Source organism: Rutilus rutilus (assembly GCF_951802725.1).
Source record: "Rutilus rutilus genome assembly, chromosome: 14".
NCBI lineage: Eukaryota > Metazoa > Chordata > Actinopteri > Cypriniformes > Leuciscidae > Rutilus > Rutilus rutilus.
The window spans coordinates 8,370,124-8,382,554 of record NC_140219.1 but is presented as its reverse complement, the minus strand read 5'-3'; the positions used below and the strand labels follow the sequence as shown (position 1 = coordinate 8,382,554).

The 12,431-nt window shown below is 37.4% G+C and overlaps 1 protein-coding gene across 8 annotated transcripts in view; it reads left to right on the top strand.

Annotated features, from left to right (window-relative positions):
• The window catches only part of LOC311303411 (transcription factor COE3), a 115,078-nt gene that overhangs the window by 13,928 nt on the left and 88,719 nt on the right, over positions 1-12,431 (top strand). For all 8 annotated transcript variants that reach the window (XM_084429860.1, XM_084429862.1, XM_084429861.1 and 5 more), the window contains 4 exons: positions 5,625-5,781; positions 7,735-7,798; positions 9,404-9,459; positions 12,179-12,252. In XM_084429860.1, coding sequence (XP_084285986.1) covers positions 9,448-9,459; positions 12,179-12,252 — 86 coding nt within the window. In that variant the 5' untranslated portion in view covers positions 5,625-5,781; positions 7,735-7,798; positions 9,404-9,447. The remainder of the gene's footprint in view (positions 1-5,624; positions 5,782-7,734; positions 7,799-9,403; positions 9,460-12,178; positions 12,253-12,431) is intronic.

Below are 12,431 nucleotides of genomic sequence, written 5' to 3'. Positions count from 1 at the left end.
GAGAGACGAGCTGTAGTTAAAGACTTCCCTTTGTCACAGTCCATCACAGGCGTGATTAATGTCACCAAGATGTGGGGCCGAGTCCGTGATGCCACCCATATGCCACGCACACACACACACACACACACACACACACACTCACACTCACACACACACTCACACTCTACATGTGTCATATATTGTATTGCAGGCGTTTTAACAGACACCTCATGACAAAAAAAAAGGAAAAATACTGGTTGACAGTCAATACAAAATTGATGCACTACCGTTTTGAAAGAGATGAATACATTTATTCAGCAAGGATGCTTTCAATTGTTTACAAGTGACAGTAATGAAGTTTGTAATGTTACAAAAGGTTTCTATTTAAAATAAATTTTGTTCTTTTTAACTTTCTATTCATCAAAGAATCCTGATGGAAAAACAATAAGAAGTACAAATGTTTGCAACATTGATAATAATAAATGTTTCTTCAGCACCAAATCGCAATATTAGAATGATTTCTGAAGGATCATGTGACACTGAAGACTGGAGTAATGATGCTGAAAATCACATGAATAAATAACATTTTAAAGTATATTAAAATAGTAATAGTTGTTTAAAATTATTATAATAATTCACTGTTTTTGATCAAATAAATGCAGCTTTGGTGAGCATAAGATGTAAATGTACAGACCCCAAATGAAGTGTAGTGTACAATAAAGATAACTTTCGTTTGTTAGCACAACAATGATGTACTAAAAATGGAAAAGTTTTTCCTTTGCGTTTTTCGCTTATGGATGACAACATTGTCAAAGCGATCCCCGTTCAGACGGATCCGCGAAAACGATTAAAAACGCTGTACAATGCTGCCAGGCCCATAGTTGGCGATGTCACTCTGTAAAGAAACACTACGCACCTATAGACGAAGCATGTAATACAAACCGTTTTCACATATTTGCGTTTTTGTAGTTTACACTGTTTTCAAAAACGTTCACTTTGAGCCCCATTGTTGTGTAAATTAACGGTCGAAATGCATACCATTGCCGTTTTTAACTTTTAAAAAAACGGTGTCGTGTAAACGGCCCCTAAGTATGTGAAAATTAATTTCATTGTGATTCATCAAAGTAATGTGACATTTTTCATGCAGGACTTTTAAAACATGTTATCAAATTCATTACTTCAACATTAAGTACGCATGTTAAACAACTTTACCGACCTCTGAAACATGTTTTCTTTTTGCTGACAAAGTCACATTTGCGGGAAAAAATAGTAGTAACCAATAACGTAGCCTAACAATCCAATCAAATCCTGATAGCTGATATCAAGTAACGCTCTACATTTGAACACCAAATATTCACTTTTACTCTGAAATATGACACGTTGTGGGAGTTAAATGTGTTGTAAATGACATATTTGCAATAGAGTGGTGCAGGGATGACGTCAAAACCCGGAAGTCTAATTCGCCACTGGTTTCCTCGAGACTTTCCTATGGGGTTTTGTAATGGTAAAGTAAAATAAGGACTGTGTTAAACATAACTTGACGATACTTTGATGTTTTGTTCTACAATGTAAACTGCACACTCTCACACCCCAAACGTTCTTATCTGGTAACTTATTAGATACATACGTTTTAAAAAAGTAAACATAACCGCTTAAACAGTTTGATTTATCATCATTTTGCAGTGAGATGATTGTTTTATTGAGATGTACAGATGCTTTTTGCTCACACACGTCATCTAACTCCTCAAAATCTCAGCAGATCCTGCTGTATCCTGTGTATCGGCAGTTTCTTCTCCTCTGCATGTTCATTAGCTGATGATTTCAGAGTTTGAGTCTCTGTGCTTAGTATCTATTTCCCTCAAGTGTTCAGGCCCTTGAGCTGTGAGGATCTTAGCCTGGGGTTACTTTTTTCATTTAACATAATTAGACTTTGCTGTATCGTGTTAAGCCTGCAGTGTGCAAAGGGCCGCAGACTGCACCGACTGCCATTGCATAAAGAAAGACGGCGCTCTTGTATTCTGAAATGTCATCATTACAAACCCTTCAGCTCTTGCTATGAATGGTTTATTGTTAAAGCGGTTCTGTGAGACTGTATTTATTGATTCAAATAAAAGTCTTCAAGTGGAGGGTGTTTTTACGTCCAGAATTGTGTCAGAACTGTGGTTGTTTCTGGCTTGCGTGCTTTTTTCCCTTTTATTTCTCTCTGCTCTGTTACGAGAAGACGTCAAACAGTGTGTTTAACGGAGACCGTAGCGAGACCGTGTGCTGTAGCCGTCCGTTAGCGACTGATTTACACAGCTCCGCTGTCTATGTGTGTGTGTCTGTCACCTCGATTGCAGTTATTTCAATACAGAGCGAGCGAGAGCCGACCAATCGTGCCTGCCTCTGACTCAGAACTGCTGGAGTGGATATGGCAGCAATCAACATAATTAAAATAATAACACTAACAAGCTTTCCGAGTCGATCGTTTCCTGCACGTAAAGATCCGTGCTTTGCGAGAGGGTGCGGGAACGCTGCCTCTCTCTCCTTCACCCCATCAGAAACATGACGCCTGGCTTTGTAACCGAGCTGATGGGGTAATGGAGAGGAGCTCATGATGCAATGCGTGTGTGTTTAAGTGTGATGCTCCCCCACAAATGTGTCAATTTTGGTAGTTCTGTCTTCCTATGTGAAGGTGATAATTTGTGTTTACAGTGCAGATGCAGGATTTGGTCCCAGACTTTTGATGTATCCTGTTGTGCGATATATGCCATATTTATTCTGAAACTCATATATAGAGTATGTATTATTTTATAATTATTATGCATGGAGCTCACACTGCATTATCATTCATATAAATTTGAACCTATTATCTTGATGATTTGATTTAAAAATATTATTTAGAATTGGCAGTCGACACGTTACATGTCCTAACAATTTTTTTGACGTATAATATATAATACACTTCTCATAATGTTATTGTGATCTCTGATGAACCCTCGTCTTACTCTCTTATTTTGTATGCCTTTTTCGTATTGCATTTAGAGGGCATCTGTCAGACTTAGCACCGCCCTGACCAGTCAGACTGCTAAAGATCTTCACTGCGAATCAATTACTACAGATGAAGAAGATCATATTTCCCATTTACGTTGAAGTCATCCGCTTTACAAGTGCTCCTCCCAGAATCCCCCCCCCCCTCCCACAGCCTCTTCTGTGAAAGCTGTTTTTGCCTTCAGTGTAGTAACCTCAACTTCACGAATGAGATTTCACCAGGCTCGGATACAAATGAAGCATTAAGCCCTGGTAATAGTACTGGGGAGGGGTCAGGCTTTATTAATGTCCTATCAGGGGAATATCTCAACGAGCGGAGACAGAGAGCAGGCCGCTTTCCAAAACACTGGCTCCCCACCCCGAGCTCAGCAGATGAACAAATATTTATGTATGAGCATATTTTTGAGATTCAAATGCATTTCGGCCCACCTCATCAGGGTAACGAGTAAATAATGAACTGACTTAACAATGACAGCTGCAATTTACGTCTGTGAACATTACGCACTTTCTCATTTAATGATTCAGGGAATTGTAAATATTACGGGGCGCTTGTTTTGACTTAAAGGTGATGTCATTTTTTTCTATTAATTATGTTAAAATACTTTCTCCGTTTTTATTGTTTATGAAAGAAGTCATGCCTCATGTTATGCAAGGCTGCATTTATTTGATCAAAAATACACTAATACCACATAATACTAAATAATACTAATACTAAATAATACCACATAGTAACTAATACTACAATATCGTGCAATATTATTAAATTTTTGATTCCTCTGATTTCAAAGCTGAATTTTCAGCATCATTACGCCAATCTTCAGTGTCACATGATCCTTCAGAAATCATTCTAATATGCTGATATGCTGCTCAAGAAACATTTCTTATTGTTATCATAGTTGAAACCAGCTGCTCTGCTTTAATATTTTTATGGAAAATGTGATAATTTTTTCAGTATTTCTTGATTTTTATTTAGCATTTAATTAGAAATGGGAGTCACACTGCAAAAAATGCTTTTCTTACTTAGTATTTTTGTCTGGTTTCCAGTCCAAATATAAAAAAATTCTTAAATCAAGATGCATTTACTAGATAAGTAAAATTAGATACGATATTATGTCTTGTTTTCCGGGGAAATTAATCAAAATTAAGTGAGTTTTTGCTTAAAACAAGCAAAATGATCTGTCCATGGGGTAAGAAAAATAATCCTAATTCAAACAGAAACAACATTATTTTTCTTACCCCATGGACAGATCATTTTGCTTGTTTTAAGCAAAAACTCACTTAATTTTGATTTATTTCCCCAGAAAACAAGACATAATATCTGATGGCATTCTACTACTTTAGTAAATGCATCCTGATTTACGAATCTTTTTGATATTTGGACTGGAAACAAGACAAAAATACTAAGTAAGAAAAGCATTTTTTGCAGTGCAGTACTGTGCGTTTGGGGCGGGACTATCTGTTTGGCAACCAATGGCAGGTGTGTTCGGGAAACCTGTTTGAAACAAGTCATTATCACCTTTACATAAATAAATATATACATAAATATTTAATAATAATTATTTGATTTATTTATAATTCAAATATATTGTTATTAATTCATATTTTAATGCATGTCAAATTTCTTTGTTAAAATGTAATGTTGGAAAAGTGTTAAGAGATAGACTGAGAGCTTGATGTCAGTTTCTGCTTGAGGGAAGGGATGCATGCATTACCACCCTATTAAAAATACAGATCACCTGCATTTTAATCTTCCTTCCTTTACTTCAGACCTTTATCTCTCTCTGAGGACCATGCGTCCAATGATCCAGGTATGGAAAGATGATCAGTGCTTGCGTCAGTGGACCAGGGCTGACGGTTTGATTGATAGGTGGTGTAGGGTTGGCGTAGATGTGCGGGCCTCCTCCTCTCGGGCTGCCCGAGGATCCTCGGTCTCTGTCAGTCCGTAGTTTGCCACGCGTTCTAATCGATGCTCAAGTGCGCGAGTCAGGATGGAGTCTCCTATCGGCTGAACCCTGGGGAGGCCCGAGCAGGTTTGACTGACAGGTCAGGGAAAGAGGAACGCAGCAGTTGCCAAGGCGAGCCGTACCCAGTAGCGATTGGCAGCCGCAAAGGCAGACGGTGCCTTCTGGGGTCCCCGATCTGCGCCAGATTCCAATTGTTGAGGTGGCAGAGCAGAGAGGGGCAGACAATAGAGTTCATGGCACACACAGGGCATGAGAAAACAAGCCAAATATCTCTCTTCTAACCCCTCTCAGTTATGTCCTGTTATCTCTCTTTGTAACCGCTGTAATTTCCTGTTTGTGTTTCCTATTGTCTTTGTCATTTTACGGGGATTGTCGTATAAAGATACATGGGACTCTGCATATTCCCATGTAGAAAAAGGGTTGTGAATCACATGCAGATCTTAAAAATGTTGCCGTTGCGGTGACTTTTCAACAACACGGCGTTATATATTTATATGCAATGTGATATTATTTGTGAAAGTTCATGTGAAACTGCCATTTCATCTTTCTGCAAGCTCATGTTTTGAGTGATTATTTGGGTTACAGTACATTAATCTCTCTGTCTCTTTCTCTCCATCTCTCTCTCTCTCTCTCTCTCTCTCTCTCTCGTAGTGGTGTGGGTTTGGCAAGAGCCCATTATGAGAAGCAGCCTCCCTCAAACCTGCGCAAGTCAAACTTCTTCCACTTTGTGCTGGCCCTGTATGACCGGCAGGGACAGCCCGTCGAGATCGAGAGAACCTCCTACGTGGACTTTGTGGAAAAAGACAAAGTAAGCACTCTGTCACTAATAGACGCCGTTCCACAACGCGACAGGGTTTGCGATATGCTGGGGTGCTGCTTATTGAACTTAGAGAACATGCTAAGAATGGTATAATTGTTTTTAGATGCATTTTTTTTTTGTCAATTATTTAAGAAGATTTTTTTGTGTTAGAATAAAACCTCAAAGCAATTCTGATAAAGCCGAAAAGTTATCGTAGATTTTATTTGAAAATCTCTGAAAACCTCAAATGTGAGACAAATATTTGTTTGTGTCATCTCACACTTTGGTTATTTTTATTTTTATTTTTATTTTTATTGTTGCATAGGTCAAAACCATTGTTTATTGTCAGAAATGAATTTGATTGTAGTATTTGTAAGTTAAAATGTAAAAGTAAAAAAAAGTAAAAAACATTATATATATATATATATATATATACATACACATATACATATACACACATATACGTTAATAAATTTTTTTATTTTTTTTTATAACACAAATTCCTAAACATTTTCCAAACCCTCTGCAACAATGTTTAATGTAAGTAAAAAAAAAGTAAGTTAATAAATACTTAATACTTAATAAAATTATTATCTTGTGTTTTGGACGTATTGTTTCAAGATGCTGTTAATATAAATACTCATTTTATGAAACCACACCAACATTTCCCAAATCCTCTGCAACAATGTCTCCTGTTTACACACATTGTTACATTTTTGTTGCAATTTTTATTTCTTTGTTGTGTAGTTGCAGTGTTTATAAGTGAGATCTAGGTTCTGGGCTTCACCCATTCTCAATAGTAGCTGTACCAAATTATACATCTAGGGGGCAGCAATGAGACCACTTTTTTTTTCATAAGAAGTGCATTAACAATATTATATAAAATGTTCTTATTAACTTCAAAGCATTATTTATAAAATGTTCTTGTTAACTTTAAAGCATTATTTTTTATTTTTTTTATTGAATTTAACTCTAAAATTTTCAGCTTTTATAATAAAACACTGTGTTTAGTTTATTTTTAGCGCACATTATTTTCTTCTTCTTCTGAGTCTGATTCTCAGTCGTGTGTTTGTACCTGCTAGCCCGCGGTGTGTGTCGGAGGGTAGTCCTGCTCACCTCGCTGTGTGTGTGTCGGGGGGTTGTTCTCAGTAAAAGGTTACAGAGAACAGCTCCGCCCACAGTCATGCGGGACGGGGTCCAGCTGGCAGAATCAGAGCTCTGTCCTCGCTGTCCGTTCACCTCCGCCATAACCCCCGCCCAGCATCCCCTCCACACACTCCTCCACTCCACCCTGGGTCGCTGCCAAGACACTACCACTAAACTTGGCAGTGAGGAGATAGAGAGAGACTGACGACATGTGTGGGTGTGTCGTGTTCTTGCGTCTCATTGGATTGATGTTACATCAGGGGAAAATAACTCACCTGAAGCCGGGATGTGATGCTTCAATGTAAACCTCACACGATCTTAGTCCAAAAAAGTGACATCAAACTAGGCTCACGTTTGGATGGACTGCAGCTCTTGTGCTGTGATTTCGAAATGATTTCATTGTGAATGATTTTGATAGACTCACCAAAGACTTGAAGTAAAGCCTTCAAATTAAGTCAGTAAGAAAAATAATTGACTTTAAAAGTTTAGGCTTTAAATTGATCAAAATTTGACAATAAAGATGTTTATAATTTTGCAACATATTTCGATTTCAAAGAAATGTTGTTCTGTTGGACTAATAATTAATTGTAGTTTTTGCTACTTATTGTTGTCACAGTGACAGTGATTATAAGTCATTACCAGCAGTATGACATTCACAATTCAGATCTGAAGGTCAATGTGCTTTGATAACCTGTCTTGATGCTGAATGCTTTAATAAATTACCCCAATAAGCACAGCACACACATGTATATGCACAGTATGTTAGTTTTGTTTTTTATTCTCATACATGTCCTACTTGCTTTTGTGTTCTTTTAGGAATACAACGGTGAGAAGACCAACAATGGCATCCACTACAGGTTACAGCTTCTCTACAGCAACGGTGAGACCCCATACTGCTCCTCCAAACCCTTTCCATATCCCATCAATAACAAAGACATATTGCGAGGCAGTGCGAGGCCAACTGTAAACGATATGTAACCACAATCATGCAACATGTCTCATCACATCTGGGAGAGTATTTGAGAGCTCCATCTGTTTATCCTGAGAGGAGTTCATGCTGTTGAACACATTTGCCACCCTTTCACAGTTTACGCTCATGTCTAATGTCATTCCACGCTACTCACCCTCACAGACACGTTAAACATGGTCTCATTTGAGCTCTTAGTTCTTAGTAAGTATATACTGACTGGCCACATTTGTAAGAGCGGGTATGATGTTACACTTGTCAATATAAGTGATTTAAATTAATGATAATGTATATGTACATTGGCATCACAGGAATAAATTATATATTAAAGTAGAAAACAGTTATTCAATTTTAATAATAATAAAACAGTAAAAAAAATGTGTTACTATGTTTGCATAATATGTGAACAACTATGAACAATGTATAGAACAACTTGTTGACCTACACAGTCATGACCTACTTTAAAGTAACTTTCATTAATATCCGTATTAAACAGTGGTACACTGTTCAGTGCTTAACAGATCTTCAGTCAAATAATTATCACCCAAACATTTTAATTATGTTATAATTTACCCTCATGTTGTTTAAAACCCGTATGACTTTCTTTCTTGTCAACCACAAAACGAGAAATGCTGGTTGCGTTCTGTTTCATATAGTTACAATGAATTAGGACTAAAGCTTTCAAGCTTCAAAAAGGATGAAATAATTATTTTGAGTTGGATCTTTTCAATAAATCTGTTCAATCTTTTCACAAAATAAGATTGATTCATTCATGAATCCGACTGATGCATTCGATTTGGGTTTGAAACGAAATTCGGGTGAATAAATTAAGTGAAGTTAAATTCCTTTAATGTACATTTAAACAGTTAGAAATGCCACCTTGAAATGTCTGAAAATTGAAATGAAAGTTATCATAAAGTGTGACTCAACTCAACATGTATGCTATAAGAAGATTCAGAACCAAAGACTTAATACAAGACTGTTCTCTTCTCCTGTTCTCCTTAGCGTAATGCTAACAGCTAGTGATGAGTGATTTGTCTATAGATGTGGATTCCCTGTCATCCACCAGCACCGAGACAGCAGGGCAAGAGAAAAGCAAGCTCTCACACTTTAAGGCGGGAAGATCATAAATAATAGAAAAACTGAGCCGAGTTTGTTTTTGCTAAGAAGCGCTAGCGGAATAGCTCAGTCAGCACGACAAACATAACAGAATGTGCATAAACGTACTGTGGGGAAAAGAATAATAAAACAAATTAATTTACAAGATTTTCATAAGAATTTAGTCCCTTTATTTCGACTTGTCAAAACAATTGGACTCTGCGTTTTGGGGCTGGCTTTCTGTTTTGTTTGCTCAAAGAGCTCTTTAATTTGAACACACACTTGATTCTACAAGTATTTGTGTTGAAATATGGCACATTAGATTTTTTTTATTATGCAACTGAGCAGGATTGCATTAAATGCAGAGCATATGAGAACATTTTTGTGCCTAATATATATTTATTCCATTTAAACTTGTAGGTATCAGGACAGAACAGGATCTGTTCGTTCGATTAATAGACTCCATGACTAAACAGGTAAGTACTTCTTTTTTTTTTTTTTTGCAATGTTTTTTTTTGTTGTTGTTGTTGAAATTCTTCTCCACTCTGAAAGTTACATTGTAAAGTGTATAAAATGTAAATCTCACCAGATAATGAGTTAATAACTAATTAAATGATATTATAAAACATATTATAAATAACAAATAATTCAACTACAATAAGTATATCCAACCTTGCCCGGATACATACATACTCAAGTTAAGCGGTATGTACTATATAGCAAACTGCTTAATTGTTCTATCGTCGATAGATGTTAACTATATTAGCACTTGATTTATTAAAAGTTGGATATATAGTGGTACATCTTACTTTACCTGCGTGCATACAGTATCCTCATGTAAAGCAATATACTGTATACTCTTAGCAAATCTTGGCTGCGTGATTGTTTATGTCGTTGAAAACTAAACTATATTATCACACAGCTCTCTACATAAAGTTGTATATAATAATAATAATAATTCATTAATAATTCAACTTTATCTGCGTACATACAGTACATTCACGTAAAGCGATACTATATAACAAATCTCAACTGCTTGATTGCTTGTATTGTCCCAAAATGTAAATTATATTAATGCCAAGATCTAAATGCGAGATATTAAGATATTCTAAACATTAACACTTTGAAAATGCTTTGAAACAGCATGTATTGTGAAAAGCGCTGTACACATAAATTTGAGATGACTTAAAGTGCATGTGATATGAACCCCACGTGCAAATAAAAGTGCCATTAGAGATGCCTCTCATACCCCGAACTCAGTTCTGCACCTGCGTTCTTCATTCCGTCATAAAATGGACCAGACCTCAACCCCCTCCGGTCTTCACATGGCCTATCCTTTCCCCAGCCCAGCAGGTCCCACTGTCACTGCGTGTCAGCCTGTCTCAGATCAATATGGCAACCAGTTCCTCGACAAAGCATCAACCCCGGAGACCAATCAATAGGCCTTAATGTAGCTGCAGAGCCGACACGCTGGAGACAATAATCCTCCCGACGACAAAAAAGGGCTGTAGCTGTGCGTGCCCGTAAAATCCTTCTCCCAACCCGCGCACGCAGTCTTTACATATGTGCATCAACAGCGAAGCTGCGAATATCGATTGACAACGGACACGTTTTTTTTCCTCTAATTGAGAATACGAGGGATAAGGATATTGGTTGAGCTATGCTGCCTCCAATTTAAACATTTCCCCAAAATTAATTTAGCAAAATAGCTTTTGTTCTACTAATCAAATTATTCCTTGTAAGGCGAGATTACTTAATTAGGAAACCAGGAAAGAGTGTGTTTGGAGTTCATGGAAGAGTTGTAACACTATTCCATATCGCTGGAGTCAGACGCGCTTGAAGACCTGGGGTGGGGCCACTACTGATATGGCGCCAGCGATGTGAATCAAGAACGATGATATATAAATATCGACCCGATCCACCTCCCGACCCCCTCCGATACCAAATCCCCTCCCCCTTCGACAGATTTGGAGGATGGTGATGAAGAGGAAGAGACTTTCATAGGCAGCGGAGAGAAAGATCAATAATGTAGAAGTGGTCGTTATCCTAAAAGTATTGTTCCCTAGGGCGTTGGGTCAACCCCGTCTGGCCGACTGACTGACTGAGTCGAGTAAGATGGAGGATAGTTTGAGGTGGATTGTGTTTTGCGTTTCTTATGTGTGTGTGTTTATGATGGATTCATCTTTACTGGTGATTGGGATGAGGTCTGGTTGGAAGGGGGGTGAGTCCTTTAACTTCCTTGATATGCACCGATCATCCGTCATTCAGGCCAGGCATGACAGCCCGATGACGGATGCCTGGGAGGAGGCCTCTCTTTCGGGGCCTGGCTGGCCATCTGGCTGCTCGGGTTGGATGCTGATGGGGAGAATGGGAAGATTGTTACTCCACATGAGCCCCAGCAGAGTCTGGATCCCCCTCAGATCGCTGCATACATCCAACCGTTGATGACCAGATTTAGCTTTAAGCATATGTTAAAGTTGTCAGCATGCTTCGAACCAAAAACATGACTAATGACCAGGTGTCAACATCCTAAACATTTATCTTGAGCAATCGTTGGTTTCAGGATGAGCTAAAGGAGGGCTCAGCCAAGTGTCAAAAAGATTTTAAAAAAGTAATACTTTTAGTGAATACTATCTTCCAAACTACACTACCACTAAATTTTAAATTACTTTTATTCAGCAAGGACTTGTTCACTTAATCAAAAGTGACTGTAAAGACATTTGTTACAAACGTTTTCTATTGCAAATAAATGTTCTGGAAAGAATGTATCATAGTCTCCTCAAAAATATTAGGCAGCACAACTGTTTTCAGCATTGATAACTATAAAATAAATGTTTTTTAAGCACTAAATCAGCATATTAGAATGATTTCTGAAGGATCATGTGACACTGAAGACTGGAGTAATGATGCTGATAATTCAGCTTTGCCATCACAGGAATAAAGGCATTTTAAAATATATTGAAATAAATAAATAAAAATCACTTCTGGGGTAGGTTGTCACATTGTATTTAATGAACTTTTTTCCCTGGACAATAATTGTGGAAATTTTTCAATGGTTTTTTTGGTAGCCAACACTTTATGGTATGTGACTACAAAAAAAAACTCTGCCTAGTATAAAAAATAATATGCAATATCTTTCTGCTTAACTTTTTATATTTAGCAATAACATGCATTTGTCTCTGTTTATTCCTTTAGGCAATCCTTTATGAAGGCCAAGACAAAAACCCAGAGATGTGTCGCGTTCTCCTCACCCATGAGATCATGTGCAGGTCAGTTCATATTTACCTCTCATTTCCTAAGACAAGATCCTAAGACCTCTATAACAAGCACAGCTCTTCTCACATTCAAAGCACTAACATATTGAACACCGCAATTTTTGAAGTTTCTTTTAATGCCTTATTAATCCCTTTTTTATTATTTAATGTGAAAAAAAGTATTACGCTTCATA